We start from the raw sequence: 18,018 nt of genomic DNA, 5'->3' as shown, positions 1-18,018 counted from the left end.
AACTGTTTATGGTGCACTCTGCGGCGTGCATTTGTCCTGTGGTCACTGGATTCCTGTGTGTTGTGCTTAGCTCCTGGGGTATCTCCACAGCACAATTCTGAGTAATGTTACTTTTAGGAAAATGAGAGGATCAGTGTAATTTTTACCTTGTATATCATGCTTTTCCATACTATGTTCATATACAAGAACATAAAATAATTTTTGGGGGGGGATTATAGTTACTATCTGGCTGCAGGTCAAGATAGATCAGTGTCATAGGTGCCACAGTGCCTAATCATCATTCTGCAATTACTGAAACTTCATACATCAGCCGTAAGGTCTTTTTGGAGAGCAAGGAGAAAGACAATCTATAGAATTTTTTTGATGCATTTGCATTCTGCCACGTCTTATTATATCTCTAAACTCCCTGCAGTAGCTGGTGTGTCTTTGGCAGGAGGATTTCCAGTGAACGTGAGTGCTACTGTTTCCTTTTGGAAGGCTGGCATGTTGCTTGACTTCATACTTGTTGAAATGTTCCCTACGACTAAAGCTAATTGTTTGTTTCTTGACTTTAAACCCACTGGTTTCATGTTTTTATTTTTTTTAAATACGTTTATTGTCTCATTCTTAATACATAAATACTAGTTACAGAGGAGTTGCAAATAGAATGTTTTCTTTGAAACTACTGCTCCTAATCGGGGAAAAAAAAGTTGCTTCAGTGCAGGTATCTATCTACAATAAGACCTGCAAGTTATTAGTTTAATTTCATATCCTGGGGGCACTGTGCACAGTGATCGCCTTAGTAAAGTTCTGATTCAGGGTTTTTATTAGCATGAGTAATCTTGTTAACTCTAGCACGCATGAGCACTGGAGAATACTAAATCAAAGTATGTATGTGTCAGGATGATATTCGAAGTGGATTGCTGAGCCCAATACTTGGCAAAGCTAAAAAGAACTGCAAGAATTTTTAAGTTGTAGGTAGTGAAGAGCTGTGATTGCATCCAAATATTATGCAAATGTTAATAAAGATGGCGTGTGCAATTGACTTGAATGTTCTGGCAAGTTATTTCTTTGAAAAGCAGAGCAAAAAAGGTAGTGTTTGAGGAACTAGCGTGTGAGTCTCAGCTGCCAACTATATGACTAGGCACCTTTTGTGCTTATGTTCTGGTTACATTATCCAGCTTTCCTAGCAGGCTGTGTCCTGATTCCTTAATCTGGTCCCCCTGCCGCGCGCCCTCAGGGAGAGCTATCCTGGTATCTGCAGAGCGTTTTCAAAGGCTCAAAAATATTTTTTTTTTTTTTTGTTACTGAAGGTCACTGGGTACCTTTCATTTCTGTTAGGTACAAATTGGATCATTTTGCTTCTTAAAAATTTGCAGAAAGGGTATAAGAGGTCTTGCTGCTTGTAGACCAAAGTGAGATCTTTTTGGAGTATCCTGGAATCGGTGATTAAGCAAACAAAGGCTGTAGTACAGTTGTCAGCAAACTTGTAAGTATCTTGAATTTGTATACCAGACATGTGTATCTGTTTTAAGCATTAAAATAAACTAAGTGCTAATATACTAGGAAAAAACACGTATGTTGCTTTCAGTTACATAATGTTAGCTGGAAAAGTAATTCTTAACAATCAAAGAAGTGGCACTGAAAAGCTTAAAATAGGGAGGTTTAAGAGTTTTTCTCAAAAAGCCAAAGTACCTGCTTCTGTGTAGTAATGGACTGTTCATCCTAGATCATGGTCTGCGTGTGAGGAAATTAGCTGCAAAAGCACTGGACAAAGTGTTTGTGTATGGCCTTGCTAGCTAGCCATATGCAGCAATTAAAGGGAAGGAGAAAAGCTCCTACTTCTTAAAAACAAATAAAAAAAACCCCAAAACCAAAATCAAACAAACAAAACGATATAAGTTTATGTGTGAGGATTGCAGTGGAACTTAAGCGTGTGCCTACTTTGAGCTCAAAAGGTTTCTTATTTGGGACAGTTTTTATCGGCTGAATTTATCTGAGAATTTCCTTCTTAATGTTGTCTTCTAGATTTTTGGACAATTTGTAGAGACTGAAATGAAGAAAGGGGACTCTGTGTGTTTGTCATTCCTGAAAAAGAATTCTGGTGTAAAATTATTCCCCCAAAAATACTCCTCTAAAAATGAACGCATGAGCCATGTCACGTTGCTCCTCCTATGAGTGGAATCTGCTGCTGTTCCACCCTGTTTCCTGTAGTTTGTTTTTCTGCTTGAAGTGGAAAACTTTGTCCTTGTTTTGGGAAGTACCGTGGTGTAGTTAGGAACTGAAATGAATTTTATATGTTTCTGTACACATTTGAAAGGGGCCTATAGTATTGTGAGACGCAATTCAAACTGTGTTTTACAAGCCACACACTTGCACTTCATTGGAGTGTTGAAACTGAGATGCTGGTAGGGTGTGGAAACCATGGTGTGTGTATTGAATGTGCTGTGAGCTAAGGATGCTGAGCAGGTTGCCGGTTGTTTAGTGAACTTGACAAAGAAAGAAGTAAATATCTTAACTTCTGATACCGTGCTCTGTGAAGACATCTCATTAGTAGTTAGAGTCTGAGTGCATAAGTGTAACTATCTTCTTGTACATGGACATAGTTTTGGATCCATGGTATATTTGGAAGTGTGGATAGTTTAGCTCTTCTTAAAGGCACTCCCAGTTACGCTTTATTGCTTCATTTATATTCAGGGCAAGGACTTTTCCGTTGTTATTAATATAGCACCTGGAGATCATAATTGGTAGCAAGAGAATTTTTGTGCAAACGTATGTAGCAAAAGCAGTCATGTGTGCTTTTTACATGTGAGGGTTGCTTATGACTGAGGAAATTTTGTTTTTCTTTAAACTCTTGCAAAACAAACTTGTTTGCTATAGCAGTGAGACTTGTTACAGCATTATCCGGGGTCCAGTCTATGAGTAGTCTGCAGGATGCGCCACTAGTTTATCATTCCTCCTTCATAGACAGTAGCATGCTGCTATCTGCTTCCTCACCTGACTGTTCCCATACTCTCTACCATCATTTTCTGGTGAAACTCCATGATGAGGCCTGCTGTCGTCTTGCCCCAGCCCCTAAAGGTACCAGGTTATTGTGCCATTTAGCGTAAGTGAGGAGTAGAGAATCCTTGAAACGCTATGATAAGATGGCAATGGGCCAGAACTACAGCAATAACTACCTGCTCCATCGAGAAGGGTTCACTTTGGCTGGATTGCATTCCCAAGTTCCTGTGTTTGAAGGGTATGAGGAGAGGAGTAGTACAGCAAACTGCTCTAAGCAAAGTGCTTCATTGGTTTAAGAACATAATCGCCTTGCACTCGTAGTTTTCAATGCAGTTCTTCGACATTTCGCTCTTGCTTTGGGCACTTCTGTGCTGGGCAGGCCACAGGTTGCCTGACGCATTTCCCATAAAGAACGGAATTTTAAAGTTAACTAGTGATTTTGCTTTCTGCTGCCTGTGACATTACTGGGAAACGGAGACATTGCCATATAGATGTGTCCAAGGTAACACTGGTTTCCCAATTGTAGCTGGAATAGTCATAAGCCTTAAAAAAAAAATTTTCTTTCTGGTTTTCATAATATGTTCTGTAACTTTCATTAGAGAATTTTTTCTTAGAGAATCTTTCAAATATTTTTCTTAGTATTATTTCTGATGCTGAATTTACTCTCAAGAATTCACCTTATCTTTCTAGCACCTTACAGAATTTCACAAATAGGGCACAAGCAGTTTGTCCTCCAAGGCAGGGATTTTCACTAGTAACTGTTGATTGAGAGTTTTTTAATTTCTAGGTAGGCAGTTTTGAAGCATCTCCAAATGGCCCTATCTGAACAAAAGGCTGATCTCACAAACTCTGAAAATCTTGAGTCACTTGTCGCTTCTGTAAGTCACCACCAGTATGATTAATGCTGTTTTCATTTGAGGTCTTCAAAACAGAGTCTCAAATGCTGCTTTAGGTGTGCTTTTTGAAAGACGAAGAGTAAAAATCAGGCTTCTAGTAGAAATTGTTTCTTGATGTGTTAATTCAGTAGTTTGGTAACTGAAAGAACTTGCTTAAATTGACCATACCTTAAACTTGAGGTTTTTGACTAATGGCATTCGATTCCCATAATGCTCTGTCTGCCATTGTTTAAAGCATCTTTATTTCAGTCTTCATGTGCCTAGAAGAGAGTTGTAACATTGAGAATTTGTGACCTTGCCAGCTTGCCTCAAAGTGGTGTGATTCTGCTCTTCTGTCTTACGCTGTCCCGTGCCTGAATTGCGTATCTAGCGCTGTAAAGTGCTCACGAAGGATTCTCAGTGTTTGTACCACGAGGCACTGCAGGCACTGTGGGATCCTAGGGAGCTGTTGGTGATCATGTTCAAATCAACAGGACTCAAGTTACTCTTGATACACTTTCCATCCTAAGTTTTTCTGATAATCATTACTGGAAAATAATAGTGCTGAGAAGATTTACTTATGGTACGGCCTCAGTATATATATGTCTGTCCCAATTAGAGAATGACATTATTACTTAGGGCTTAACTTTAAGTATTGACATTTAGTTTCCCATTTTAAATACTAATTTATCCTTGAATATTAGAGCTGCACAGACTTTGTTTATGGCAGAGAAGTTCATTTGACTAGAGATGGATAAATTGTTGTCTTCCTCAGTTTGTTTTTATTGTTCTAAAGCCAAATGGATTTTTCACTTGGCTGAAGAATGCCAGACCTGAAATACTGCATTCTTTGCCCCTGTCTGCAGGCATGTAGTAAATATAGCACCTTTGGGTGAGGCCAATCAGCTGAGAATGAATAATCATTTAATTCGTCTGGCTTTTGTCATTAGTTTGTTCTTGGGATATATTTTTTTTTTTAAAACTAGACATTCTGGATCCTTTTTCTGGAGCTCTTCAAATAGCTTTTTAACAGCTCAACAGCTCTGTGTTGAGAACAGTACACAAAAATACCGGGTTTTGGTAATGTTAGCTACTAGCAGGAAGACTTCTGCTCATATATTTTTTCCTAATAAATGAGAAGATGAGTTAGCTTCTTCTAGTTCAGGTCATATTAATTCAGATTTTGGCAATATAACTACTGCAGTATGCTTTACTTGTGGAGTGTTTTTTTCCTGTGGATGTAGCTACATGATAACCTTTTCTAGGAGGGCAAGGTAATTTTCAAGCTCTCGGTGCGTTTGACTTCACGGAGAGGACGGCTGTGGCTGTTTGGGGGTGTTGCTGCATCGGTAGGAATGAGGGACTGCAGACAGTTGCATCCTTAACTGTGAGCAATCTAGACCTGATTTCAGCTGATGGTTCTAACTGGTTGCCCTCCTTTTTCATCTTTTCATTGTTCATTCTCTCCCCAGTGGAATCCAACAGTGTTTGACTTATTAATGCCTAGGACTTTCGTTGAAGTCTTGTATGTCACCAGGTACAACATACTGAGCTAACTAATAGACTCAGCTTTGTGACCTTTGTCCTTTTCATAGGCAATCTGCAAAGTGTAGTCTGAGAGCAAACTTCCATGCTCCTCCCATGCCCCAGCAAGCTTGAGTCTTTATAAAAGTCAAAGAACTTGGCATTTAACCTCTTTTCCTGGTTTCCTATCTCATAATGATATACAGCAAGCCCAAGGGCTGTAGAACACAGGAAATGAGTATCTTCACCTAAAGAGACATGATTAGCATTTACAGCCAGTACTCCTTTTAACTGCACTTTCAAATGATGCCTTGATAGTTGGTGGTCTTTTCTAGATGCAGTATTTTTGTGTATTAGAATAAGGTATAAAACTTAAAATACTTTTTCTAAATACTGGTATTGGTTTTCCTTTGCAGAATAAGAGAGCACATAGAGTCTCGGGGGGTGAGAGCACAGGACGATGCTGCTGAAAGGAATCTGAGCCACAGAGCATGCTTTGTGCCACAGTTACCCAGGTACGCTCCAGCAGAGTACTTCGTGCACCTCTAATGAACCACAGTTTGTTGTGCTTGCTGCTCCATTACTTATCATCCTGAGCCAAGGAGACTGTCTCAGCTCCAGACCAAAATTATGCTCTGCTTGCATTGTTCCATCTGGATGGCACTTGCAGTCTGAAACCTTCTAAAGCCTTTTATGTATGTTTTATTTTTAATTTTATCCATTTGCTACATTTCAGCTGGTCTCTCTTTAAAAGTTACACTGGTTTATATCATGAGGTAGACTGAACATTTTTAGTGTATGTTTTCAGAAGTCGTCTTCTTTCATGCACAGAGAAGATGTGGCCTCAGTAAATGAGGTGCTGAACTACAGATCTGGAAGTAGTTTTGAGACTTGCTCCAGACTGTAGTTAGAAACTACTCCAGTTGACTCACCGGCAGATAAACTGCTGGGTTTCAGAAGTCAAAGCAGTGGGGTGGAGGCATCCGTCATTGCTTTGCACACCAGTGTCTAATGAACCAATGCTGGTTTTTCAGGATGTTTTGATAGGAAATGTGAAACTTTCTGATGTTTGGTTGCTTTTTTTTCCCCATAAATAAAATTTTGGGGATGAATATTTAAAATCTTCATTTCAGTGCAGCTCAGTTCTGTGCTGTCTAATTATATGCTTATGCTAAAGAAAGAAGTTAAGGAGGTAAAGATCTGCCTTACATGATGGAGTCTAGGATTTTTCAAAAGCAATTCTGTGACCTGGGAGCCGTCACAATCCAGTAGCACTAGCTGTCTTACAGCACTGAATAAATAAATAAATTTTAAGAAGTCATATGATTATGAGGTGTTTCTGTGGAATAGAAGCTAACTTTTCTACTAGCACCAGCTGGCAAGTGGGAGTAGAGAAACAAAGCAAACAACCAGCAGAGAAAAGTAGGAGGAACAATGGTGATAGTCTAAAAACTGACACATTAGGAGACCAGCATGAAGAATAACAAACTCATATCACGGGATGTTTTGCATAGCAACAGGACTCTTGTCTTCAGTTGGACTTTAGTGTAACTGCGGCACTTGCTTCCTGTATGAGATAAAGAGCTGTTGTACTCTGAATGCATTTTAATCTCAATATCTAAATTGGACTAATAATTAAAAAGAATTAGCTGAAGGAAACGATAGTGAAGTCTATTGCTCCTGAAAGTGTTTCCTCTTATTTTGCTGTCAGAGAAGTGAGAACAGAAACATGCATAAAGGAAACAGATTAAAGATGAACTTTTTCACCAGGTGCTGAATGCTGCCTACAAACTACTTTGTCGATGAAGGAAGAAATTGATTGGGAATTGAAAGCGCGAACTAGTTCATAATACTGTTCAACATGCGCAAAGGGGTGCCAAAGGACCCAGAAATAGCTGACCTGTTCTACAAAGATGATCCTGAAGAAATATTTGTGGGTTTACATGAAATTGGACATGGAAGTTTTGGAGCAGTTTACTTTGTAAGTATAGTTCTTTACCTCCTTTTTGGAAAACAGAACCATTTTAAGTGACATTTTAGGGATTTTCAGCATCTGTAAAAGCAAGTGTTCTTTAAGCCCTTAGTGCTTTGTGTGTATTAGCTTTCTCATGACACATCTCAAAAATAAGTGTTTCCAGAGCACTCCTGAGCTCTTCACTGTTACAGCTGTATTTATAGTAGCAGTTGACTATAGTTTTAATAGCGCACCCAACCATTCAGGTTAAGTATATGGTATCTTGTGCTGTCTGATGCTGAAAGTTGAATTTAAACAGTTGGAAATTAATTTGCCAAACTGGAATTTCCAGATACTCTACTCGGTGCTCTTATGCTTGTAAATCATTGCAAATTAATAGATCGAGTGAATTAATGATTCAAAACGCATTTGGAGGTAAAAGCTACTTTGTTAATGAATTGGTATTGTGGCTGCTTGGGTAAAGACTCTGTGGAAGTCGCATCAAATTGCTTTCAGGCTTTTGAATGATTTCTCTGCTGCTTCGGTAATTTAGGAGTTAAAGACATCTTTGAAGTATCATTTTGTTTTGCCACCCTCCTTGTCCCCATGTTCATCTCATAACAGACTATCTTCAATAGCAAATGCTTACATGCAAAAGCAAAGAGAAAGTCTTAAGAGGAATGGGAATTCAAGCAGGAAGGATGTATTGCATTAATTGATAGAGTCAAGAGCATTGAATCTGGAAAGGGAGAAGAATAGTGCTTTTACAATTACTATCAAACAAAGCCAAATCTAAAATACTGGATTTGGAAATAAATCCAGTTGTTATCAGTGAAACTAAAATAGAATTCACTATGAAACAGTCAGTCAAAGACAAATTAAAGCTGCTTGGTAGCATGGCTTGCCTCTCCAGAAGATCAAGTTCACTAGGATTGAGATTTCTGAATATCAGACATTAAAGTATTTAGATAAGTTCCCTTACACCCGTAACTCCAGAACGTGGCAGTAGCTAGCATGAACTACTTGCAAGCACTCCAATTCACTGTTTATGGTTGTGTACAGTGATGGAGGTGTTGGTGGAACTGTTGTTAGAAGAGGAGAGGAGCCTGATATTTTGTGCCAGATAAGCAGTGCATGTATGTTTGGAGGGATGACAGTATAATTCCTCGATGTATAATATGGTAGTAATGATACAGGGGAGTTTCTGCCATGGGGATTGTCAACAGTGGGACAGGCGCTTTTAGATGTTGGGGTAAGTGATAGGTCAGTGAAAGTATAATGTTAAATGTACTGCATGGGTAAGAGGATGAGGCTGTAAAACTCACAATACATGTTGATCCACTCCATAAGAAGAGCAAGCATTTTTTTTTGGTGGGAGTAGGGAGGTCCTACCCAGTGTATTTCGACACCAAAGGGAAAGGGTGCGTGGTATGCTTTAGGGCAAAGATGAAGTAGTGAAGGTGCCACCTTTATCATTCAGCTCTGGTGTTCAGAAGTTCCTCATGCTTCCAGGGAAAGAGGGTGAGGAGTGTTAGAGATCTAATCTACCAAGCAGGCGTACAACTATGAGATGTCACTATGGTTAGGTAAAAGACTTGCAATTCCCCAGTGCTTCTCTTCCTCCTTTCCCTGGATGCTTTATTTAACTGGTCTGCACTTTACAAACATTGGAGAGTTTAGCCAGACTGCAGCTTCTTGCAATATCCTAGCAGCAGTTGCATCCTCGGAGCTTGATGGTGATTGCAGTCATGCCTGTAGTAATATTACTGTAGTAACATAGTAACTAGACGCATCACTGCTTTTCTGTGATACATCTGCACTCCTTTGTCACCGTTTGAAACTTAAGCTTTCCTTCCTGTTGCATGAGGCACTTGGCATCCAGTAAATTGTTCTTCGGAGTCTTTGCCTTGTCCTGCTGTGTACGTAAGTCACAAGCAGGAACTCAACGTGTTTGCAGTTTTCATGTGCAATAGCCTGGGATCTATCCATTTGCCTGAGGAAGGCCTCTAGCTGTACCCTACTTTGTATGGGTCATGCTAGAGCTTTTCCCTGCCATGCAGGGGATGCTGTGCATCTTTGTTTTGGTTTTTTTTGTCCTTTTTAAAAGCGTTTGTAGCCTGTCTTACATCTTGATTCTTATGCATCTTGGAGTAAGGCAGGAGCTGAGAATAAGATCTCAGATTGTCGTGGCAAGGTTCCAGGGATCCTGAGGTACTTGGTATCTAGAAGACTAGGTCAAAAAACCTTTGAAGGACAGGGCTTTCTAAATATTCCAAAAGAATGGGGAAGAGGCTTCAGATACATAAAAAGGGGCAGGGCATGGATTGTTATGCTGTTGCTGCATCTCTTTGACTTATTTAAATTTAATTAAATTACGTATTTAAATTGGTACTGACACTACTACAAACAGCAAATACATCGATCTGTGTCTTGTCACTGTTGTTGTAGTGGATTAATATGATTATTCTTTTAATAATTTATGATTACAAACTTCAATTTAAGCCAAATTTTTGCAAGCTGTTTTGTATTCCAGTATATTATTGCCAAGGTTTGGCAAGACAATTTGAAATTTCTTTTCTTGCTTGAAAGAAATGATACTTTATATATCACAAGGCTAAGAAAAAATACATCACTTCTCACAAGGTTTTAAAGTTGATGCTAACTTGACTTGAAATCAACTAAGTTGATATCACACTTAACTTCAGAAGAATAGTTTTCATCAAAAACAACCTACTTATATCCATGTTAGAAATCTAGAAAAGTGATAAAGCAGATGAGGTCAGTGTAAAGGAGGCTTTGCCAGTAAAATGCGCTTGTTTCCTGCCAAGCTTTTCACTAAAGATCTGCCAGTATGGCCAAACCACTTCAGCAAGTGGATATTTAAGTGTGCTTGTCCAGCCCTTTAAGTTATTTCAGCCAGGAGGACTCCAAGCGCTTGGTACAGCAAGAACTTCACCCACAACTGTGAGAACATGGCAGCATGCCATTTGGCAAAAAGTTATGGCTGAAATGAAAGATACCATGCTCACGTGAAGATACTTGGAATTAATGTAACAGACAAATACTTGGAAATTTGTTTAGAACACCAGCATTAACTCATCTATTTGAGTAAAATACTCTTGCTCTTTTATGTGCTGAATCAGAATGATGAGCGGTTAGGAAGGGTTTTGCCTTGTCCAAAAGTTATTTGTTTTCACCTTTCTCTAACTCGTTGGAGAAGGAGTGTGTGCTGTGAAGAGTCTGTGTGTGTTGTGGTTTAACCCCAGCCAGGAGCTAAGCACCACCCAGCCGCTCAATCACTCCCCCTCCCGGTGGGATGGGGGAGAGAATTGGAAGGGTAAAAGTGAGAAAACTCGTGGGTTGACATAAAGACAGTTTAATAGGGAAAGCAAAAGCCACACGTGCAAGCAAAGCAAAACAAGGAATTCCTTCACTCCTTCCCATGGGCAGGCAGGTGTTCCGCCATCTCCAGGAAAGCAGGGCTCCATCATGCGTAATGGTGATGTGGGAAGACAAAATGCCGTCACTCCAAACGTCCCCCCCTTCCTTCTTCTTTCCCCAACTGTATATGCTGAGCATGATGCCATAGGGTGTAGAATATCCCTTTGGGCAGTTGGGGTCAGCTGTCCCAGCCGTGTCCCCTCCCAACTCCTTGTGCACCCCCAGCCCACTCGCTGGTGGGGTGGGGTGAGGAGCAGCAAAGGCCTTGACTCTGTGCAAGCACTGCTCAGCAATAACAAAAACACGCCTGTGTTATCAACACTGTTTCCAGCACAAATCCAAAACACAGCCCCATACTAGCTATTATGGAAAAAATTAACTCTATGCCAGCCAAAACCAGGACATTCTCCACCCCTTATTCCATACCATTTACGTCATGCTCAGGTCCCACACTGTCCAATACCTCTCCATTAACCACCCCCCCCCTTCCCATCCTTTGATATAATACACAGATATCATTCCCTTAATCTATGGACCACCCCTGTGAAATGTCCATAAAATGTCCACTGAGTTCATTTAGTCCATGACTTTGGGCTCCAGCTGTTACGGTGGTCACTCAGGACAGCAGAGGTGGTGTGTTGCGTGGAGTTGTTGGGCGCCAAAGCCAGCTCAGGTCGGGTCACTGCTGCACTTGCACTGCTTCTTGTAAGGCTTCTCCTCCATTGGTTCAGGTGGTTCCTGCTATAGTAATTCCTATAACATGGAACTCGAATCCGAGGTTACAACAATTTAAAGGTATTTCCATTACAATCTCCACCCCTGGTCCCTTTGGACCAGACCATCGGGTTTAACATTGCAATGATCTCCTCCCCTTGCCCCTGCTCTGGCTTGGACTTACCCACAGACTGCGGGCCCCGAGGGGTGTACCTGCTCCAAGTGGAGCCTTATCTATGAGCCACAGTCTCTCCAGGGTATACCTGCTGCCGCATAGCCTTATCCACAGCCACAGTCGCTTTGGGGTGCACCTGCTCCAGCGTGGCCTTCTCCGTGGGCCTCAATGCCTTCAGAGATAGACCTGCTCCAGCGTGGCCTTACCCACAGCCACAGTCCCTTCAGAAGTAAACCTGCTCCAACAGGGCCTTACCCATGGCTGCAGTCCCTCCAGGGGCGTACCTGCTCTGTCGTGAGCTTATCCATGGCCACATGCTTTGAGGTGCTCCAGCATGACTTCATGCACAGCCACTGATGCTTCAAGGTGTGCCTTCTCTAGCGTGGACTTATCCTTGGGCCACAATCACTTCCGAGGTATACCTGCTGTGGCACAGACATAACCACGGCCACGGACGCTTTGAGATGTACCTGCTCTGGCATGGGCTTATCCGTGGGCACAGATGCTTCGGGGTGTCCTTCTCCCGCGTGGACTCATCCACAGGTCACAGTCCCTTCGACTCGAGTTCACACTGGAGTTCCAGCCTGCCCAGCACAGAAGCAGCAGCGATGCCCTGGCCGTCTGCCAGCCCAGGCGCATGGCCATTGCTGTTATCGACGTGTTCCCAGGCACAGCAGAGTAAGATGATCAGCAGTACGGCAGCACAGCAAGCAGCAAAAGCAAAAAGCAGCCACTAACGAGCACTAGACTCTAATATACAGTGAGGCAAGCAAGCCCCATGGCAAGCACAGGAGCCTGCTGATTAATAGCTAAAGAGCAATAACAGCTATAAATTTGATCTAGCACATTCCAATCAAATCTGTCGTTATCTGGAACCTTTTGAGCCCCACGCTGGGCACCAAAAAGGACTGTCGTGGTTTAACCGCAACCGGGAACTAAGCTGCTTGCTCACTCCCCCTCCCGGTGGGATGGGGGAGAGAATTGGAAGGGTAAAAGTGAGAAAACTCGTGGGTTGACATAAAGACAGTTTAATAGGGAAAGCAAAAGCCACACGTGCAAGCAAAGCAAAACAAGGAATTCCTTCACTCCTTCCCATGGGCAGGCAGGTGTTCCGCCATCTCCAGGAAAGCAGGGCTCCATCATGCGTAATGGTGATGTGGGAAGACAAAATGCCGTCACTCCAAACGTCCCCCCCTTCCTTCTTCTTCCCCCAAATGTATATGCTGAGCATGACGCCATATGGTGTGGGATGTCCCTTTGGGCAGTTGGGGTCAGCTGTCCCAGCCGTGTCCCCTCCCAACTCCTTGTGCACCCCCAGCCCACTCGCTGGTGGGGTGGGGTGAGGAGCAGCAAAGGCCTTGACTCTGTGTAAGCACTGCTCAGCAATAACAAAAACACGCCTGTGTTATCAACACTGTTTCCAGCACAAATCCAAAACACAGCCCCATACTAGCTATTATGGAAAAAATTAACTCTATCCTAGCCAAAACCAGTGTGTCAACCCCCCTTAGTAATTCCTGTGCTCTATTGATTCACCTGACACCATTTTTATTTGAAGTCACTGAATGCATCATGAAATGTCTTTCATTAATACATTACTTGAAAGCATAGCATTCATCCTCTCAAGCAGTTGAAAGAAGGATTTACCACATTTAGCTCCTATTGTATTCTGAGCTTTTAATTGTGATACATTTTTTTGTCCCCAAAATGGTAAATGGTTGGAAGTACTGGGATTTCAACAACTCTTTTAAGACAAAAACCTTCAAGTTTTATGTCTTTAACATGCAGAAATGAGGGCAGTGCCAATCCAGGCAAGTAGAGCTCTTTCTGAAATTGAGTTTTCAGCCTCTGGTCACCATCCCTGTGTCATACAGGCTGCAGAAAAGTAGAATTTTGCTGACTGAGTAATATTTGTTGTACAACTGAGATCTGGTGCAGTGAAAGGAAAGTTGCTTTTTTAAATTGAGATAAATTCCAGAATGAAGCATCTTCTTGAAACTGGAAATTGAAATAGCTGTTTAAGAATATCAATGTTGTATGGGGTTTTTGGATGAAATCATAGAGATTTTGATACACCTCTTTATTTGTTTCTTTGGAAAACATTTTTCCAAGGGTTTATCTAAAACTGTTTTTACTGCAATTCCAATAAAACTGTATTTTGCATGTTCTAAGCAGGTGCAATATTTGACCTTGGTTTGCATATCAATAGAGAGGTAGCAAGTGCAGTAAGGGCCAAGGGAGGAACAGTGGATATAGACAGATAGATAAAGTCAGGAATAAATGTCATTGTATTTGTCTGGTAAATCTTATCACAAGGAAGATGTCTCTGAAGTGTAGGAGCTTGCCAGGATGTGATAAGGGAGAAAAAAGCCTGCATTTGCCAAAGGCACAGCGCACTCCATGGGGAGGAAAAAAAAATGAAACTGTTTTCAATCTATTTCTTTCTCCCTACTCCAGGCTACAAATTCCCACACTAATGAGGTGGTGGCAGTCAAGAAAATGTCCTATAGTGGAAAGCAAACGAATGAGGTAAGATGAATAAAGCCAATTCTGCATGCAGAAGCTGTTGCAACCCTAATGTAAATCTGAACAGTGAAATTAGCTGCGTATTTCATTTGACACTAGCAGACCAGCTTTTTAATGCTGTAGTTGTTGTTCACTTCCCTAGGAAGCATGGAGTTTTGTGGAGGGAAAATGAGTTTATGCAAATTTTGACAAATAGTTCGGTTTAAGGAAGTGGATGGGAATTCAGAATGCTTGAAGGGTGGTTATTTCGGTAACGAGTGCATTAACAGCACACTGGCTACTGGAGCCATAACCATGACTCTTTGAGGTGTCAACTGAAATGTATAGCTGACTTGAAACACTTTTCAGGATCTATAATCTAAAATTATGTAGACCTTGTATTCAGAATATCAGTCTCGCTTCAATTGTTGCTTGTTAGTTGCTCCTCTTATTTCTTCGTGTTGCGATGCTTTGTACTTGGATTGACTCTGTTCACTTGGACTGGTGGGTTGATATGCAGCAAGGAATGTGTTTGTTAGGAGCAAACAAGGATGTTTTAAACTCATTTTTCCTTGCTTACCTGTTGGTCTCCCACATGTGCTGAGGTCCTCCAAATGTCAGTTGCCTTGTGCTGCTTTACAGAAGGAAGCAAACGGCTAACTGCCACCATCTGTAGCACATACTGTAGGTGGTGGTGTCTGTTTTGGGCAGGTGGGTTTGTTACTAAGTTTGAGACCACTGGACAGTTCAATAAGCAAAACGGTAGCAATGCTTTAAGTAAAATATATTGCAAATAAAATGGGGGAAAAAAATTTGCAATCCTCAAGCTATTTAAATATGTCTTGGGGGGGTCTTAATGCAATAGAGATCCAGACAACTTCAGTTGTGTACGGTTGTGCTTTTGCAACTATGACTCTTACCGTCTTCACATTGTCAAATAGTTTTGTGGTTGCTTTTCAGACTGTACTACAGTGTGTGGCGTATAAGAGCATGTAGGGGATTAAGCAGAGAAGTGTATTTATACCTTTTTGCCTTTTTTTATTAGAAATGGCAGGATATCATCAAAGAAGTCAAGTTTCTACAACAGCTGAAGCACCCCAACACCATAGAGTATAAGGGCTGTTACCTGAAAGAGCATACGGCATGGGTGAGTGATGTGGCATTTAGAGGTCTTCATGAGCAGAAAATGTACGGCTACAGCAACTAAATATTCAGTACATGTGGTGTCTTTACATGCAGCAGTATTCATCCCATGCTACCTGTAGTCCCTTTCATCTGAAGAAGCTTCCAGGTAATTTAAAGGGAATAGATGTTTAGGACATTGGAACAAATCCCTGCTTCTCTGAGGCAGGCCTCTGTGTTCATGCAGATTAAACAATTATTATGGAACATCCTCTACAATATCTCCCCACAAACTTCTCAGTGCCTAAACCTTCTTTACAACAATGAAAGATGTCTTGATGTTGCTGGAATGTTTGGAGCATTTTATTTTGCTCATCGCTTATTGCATTTCTTGCAACTTAAGGTTTTATTTGCTTCTACTGTTTCTCAGCCATTCAAGTAGTAACTGTGGGAGCGTGTTTACCCTATTATTTAAAAGCATGCTTTTTTCTTGCAGTTGGTAATGGAGTACTGTTTAGGATCAGCTTCTGATTTGCTAGAGGGTAAGTTTTAAATAGCCTTTGATTTTCTTTTTGCTAGTGCCCCTTCTGAGTATAGTGGGAGGCTGTTTTCTCACAGACTGGTATTTTGCAGATGGTAGAGGCGGTCTGTCTGTACTACTCCATTCTGTAGCTAGAATGCCTGTGTTAGTGATTCCAAGGGTAAGCTGAGACTTTCCCAGGAGGCCAGTGCTACGTAGAGTTGGCATGCACATTTATATGTTGTAAAACGAAGGTATAAATGTATATAGCCATGTTCCTGTAATTTGCACCTTCTTGATGACTGAAGCAGTCTGTTTTCTGAATATCCATAACAAAAACCTGCAGAGATCACCTTTGTCCTTGCCTTGCAGTTTGTAGGAATAATTACAGATGGTTTTATAGAACAAGAGACTGATATGACCTCAAAACTAGAACAACGGCACCTGCAGAGGAATAGGGAATCTAAGCCGAAGTTTGCAAAAACTAGTACTCTTCATGGGCCGTATCTTTTGTATCTAAGATACAGTCAGCCAAAGGCACGTGCCGGTCATGTTTAGGGATATATGGAAGGTGCTTTGGGGCATCTCTTTGTAGCTGGTATTCCTCATTTTCCTGGTTTTTGTCTATTGGGGAAAAAAAGTGTCAAGTTTTCCTTGCTAAGGACCAAATGAATATTTCAAATACATTTGGCAAGCTGCAGTCAGACATACCTCCTGGTGTTAACAGTAACTGTTGGCCCTAGCAGGAATGTGAAGAAAATGTGGTTTCCTGTGATGTGAAATACATGCACAGGCTGTGTGTAGACTCAGAGCTGCTAATGGCTGTCAGGTTGCTAGAACAATGAAGATGATGTTTAGGACGAGAGGAGATGGCCTCAAGTTGCTTCAGGAGAGATTTAGATTGGATATTAGGAAAAATTTCTTTACTGAAAGGGTGGTCAAGCATTGGAACAGGCTGCCCAGAGAGGTAGTGGTCACCATCCCTGGAGGAGTTGACGTGTAGATGTGGACATGGTTTAGTAGGCATGGAGGTGTTGGGTTGATGGTTGGACTAGATGGTCCTAGAGGTCTTTTCCAACCTTAATGATTCTCTGATTCTACGTTCACCTCAGCTGGCAAAATTGGTGGGGTTCCTTTTCTTTAAAAACACTTTCTCAGGAAAAGATCAGACTTACCTTCTTATGGTTTTTCTTGAATTTTTTTCCGTAGTTCACAAGAAACCACTTCAGGAAGTGGAGATTGCTGCCATCACCCATGGTGCCTTGCAGGGGCTGGCCTACCTGCACTCTCACTGTAAGATTCATAGGTAAGGCTAGAGCTCAGTGCTGCTTAGATGTCCTTCATCTCCCACTCTCTGGAGTCTGAAAATTGCTTTGCTGTGTTTAAGCAACTTTGGTAAAGGTTATTCTACCAAAATTTTCTCTAATGGACTTGTCAGTACTCCTAATGCCAGGGCAGATGTATAAATAAAAGCTGTTGGCTGTTAAGGAGTGCTTTTTGTTGTTGTTGTTGAAATAATTTAATGTGGCTATATTCAGTGCTGAATTCTTTTCCATGTTAGCAATTTTTCTCTGCGGACCTTGGTAACAATGAATACACCTGAATGTTGGCTGACTAACAGGAAAATATCACCCTAAATTTGCCAGATAAAGTGGAGTGATAGAACTAGACAATTTTTAAGACTAGACATTGTGAGGATTTTTTACATATGAGTAAGTAAGACTTCATGCTTTCAGAAATCAGTCAATGGAAGCGTAAGTCAAGGGTAAAACTACCTTAGGAGAAATCAGAGCACACAGGCAGAGGAAGATTTTGTAACAGGCTGCTTGTGGATGCCAGCTCCTAGATCTGTCTTTCATAACGTGGTATTTTTCAGGAGTTTGGATTTTTTTTTACTCATTTGTCAACAATGTTGCATGTTCTCATTTTATGGGTTTTTCTGTCTAATTTTGGGTACCACTGATATGTCAGGGACTTGTGAAATGGGTGAGAACTAGCTTGGGGGAGTTCTCTGAGTGAGGGGAGTCATGAATGGGGAGCCATCACAGTGAGGCAAGTTGAGACTAATTTATGGGGCTAAAAGCCTCTTTGTCGTCTACTGGCAGGCTTGAGACGGAAAATTGGTATATCTGAGGCTGAGACAGTGAGGGATTTTTACGGAGACAGGAATTATTTGTCACTTGTTAGAATAACTATTTGGAGCGTA

General features: G+C 41.3%; 1 protein-coding gene across 1 annotated transcript in view; it reads left to right on the top strand.

Annotated features, from left to right (window-relative positions):
* Nucleotides 1-18,018, top strand: part of TAOK3 (TAO kinase 3) — a 97,309-nt gene that overhangs the window by 35,493 nt on the left and 43,798 nt on the right. Inside the window, exons 4-9 of the mRNA XM_075516723.1 lie at nucleotides 5,798-5,896; nucleotides 7,152-7,362; nucleotides 14,123-14,194; nucleotides 15,216-15,317; nucleotides 15,789-15,834; nucleotides 17,022-17,118. Of these exons, the coding sequence (XP_075372838.1) occupies nucleotides 7,243-7,362; nucleotides 14,123-14,194; nucleotides 15,216-15,317; nucleotides 15,789-15,834; nucleotides 17,022-17,118 (437 nt within the window). The 5' untranslated portion in view covers nucleotides 5,798-5,896; nucleotides 7,152-7,242. The remainder of the gene's footprint in view (nucleotides 1-5,797; nucleotides 5,897-7,151; nucleotides 7,363-14,122; nucleotides 14,195-15,215; nucleotides 15,318-15,788; nucleotides 15,835-17,021; nucleotides 17,119-18,018) is intronic.

This window comes from Mycteria americana, chromosome 13, assembly GCF_035582795.1.
Source record: "Mycteria americana isolate JAX WOST 10 ecotype Jacksonville Zoo and Gardens chromosome 13, USCA_MyAme_1.0, whole genome shotgun sequence".
NCBI lineage: Eukaryota > Metazoa > Chordata > Aves > Ciconiiformes > Ciconiidae > Mycteria > Mycteria americana.
This window is presented reverse-complemented; position numbering and strand designations above follow the sequence as displayed.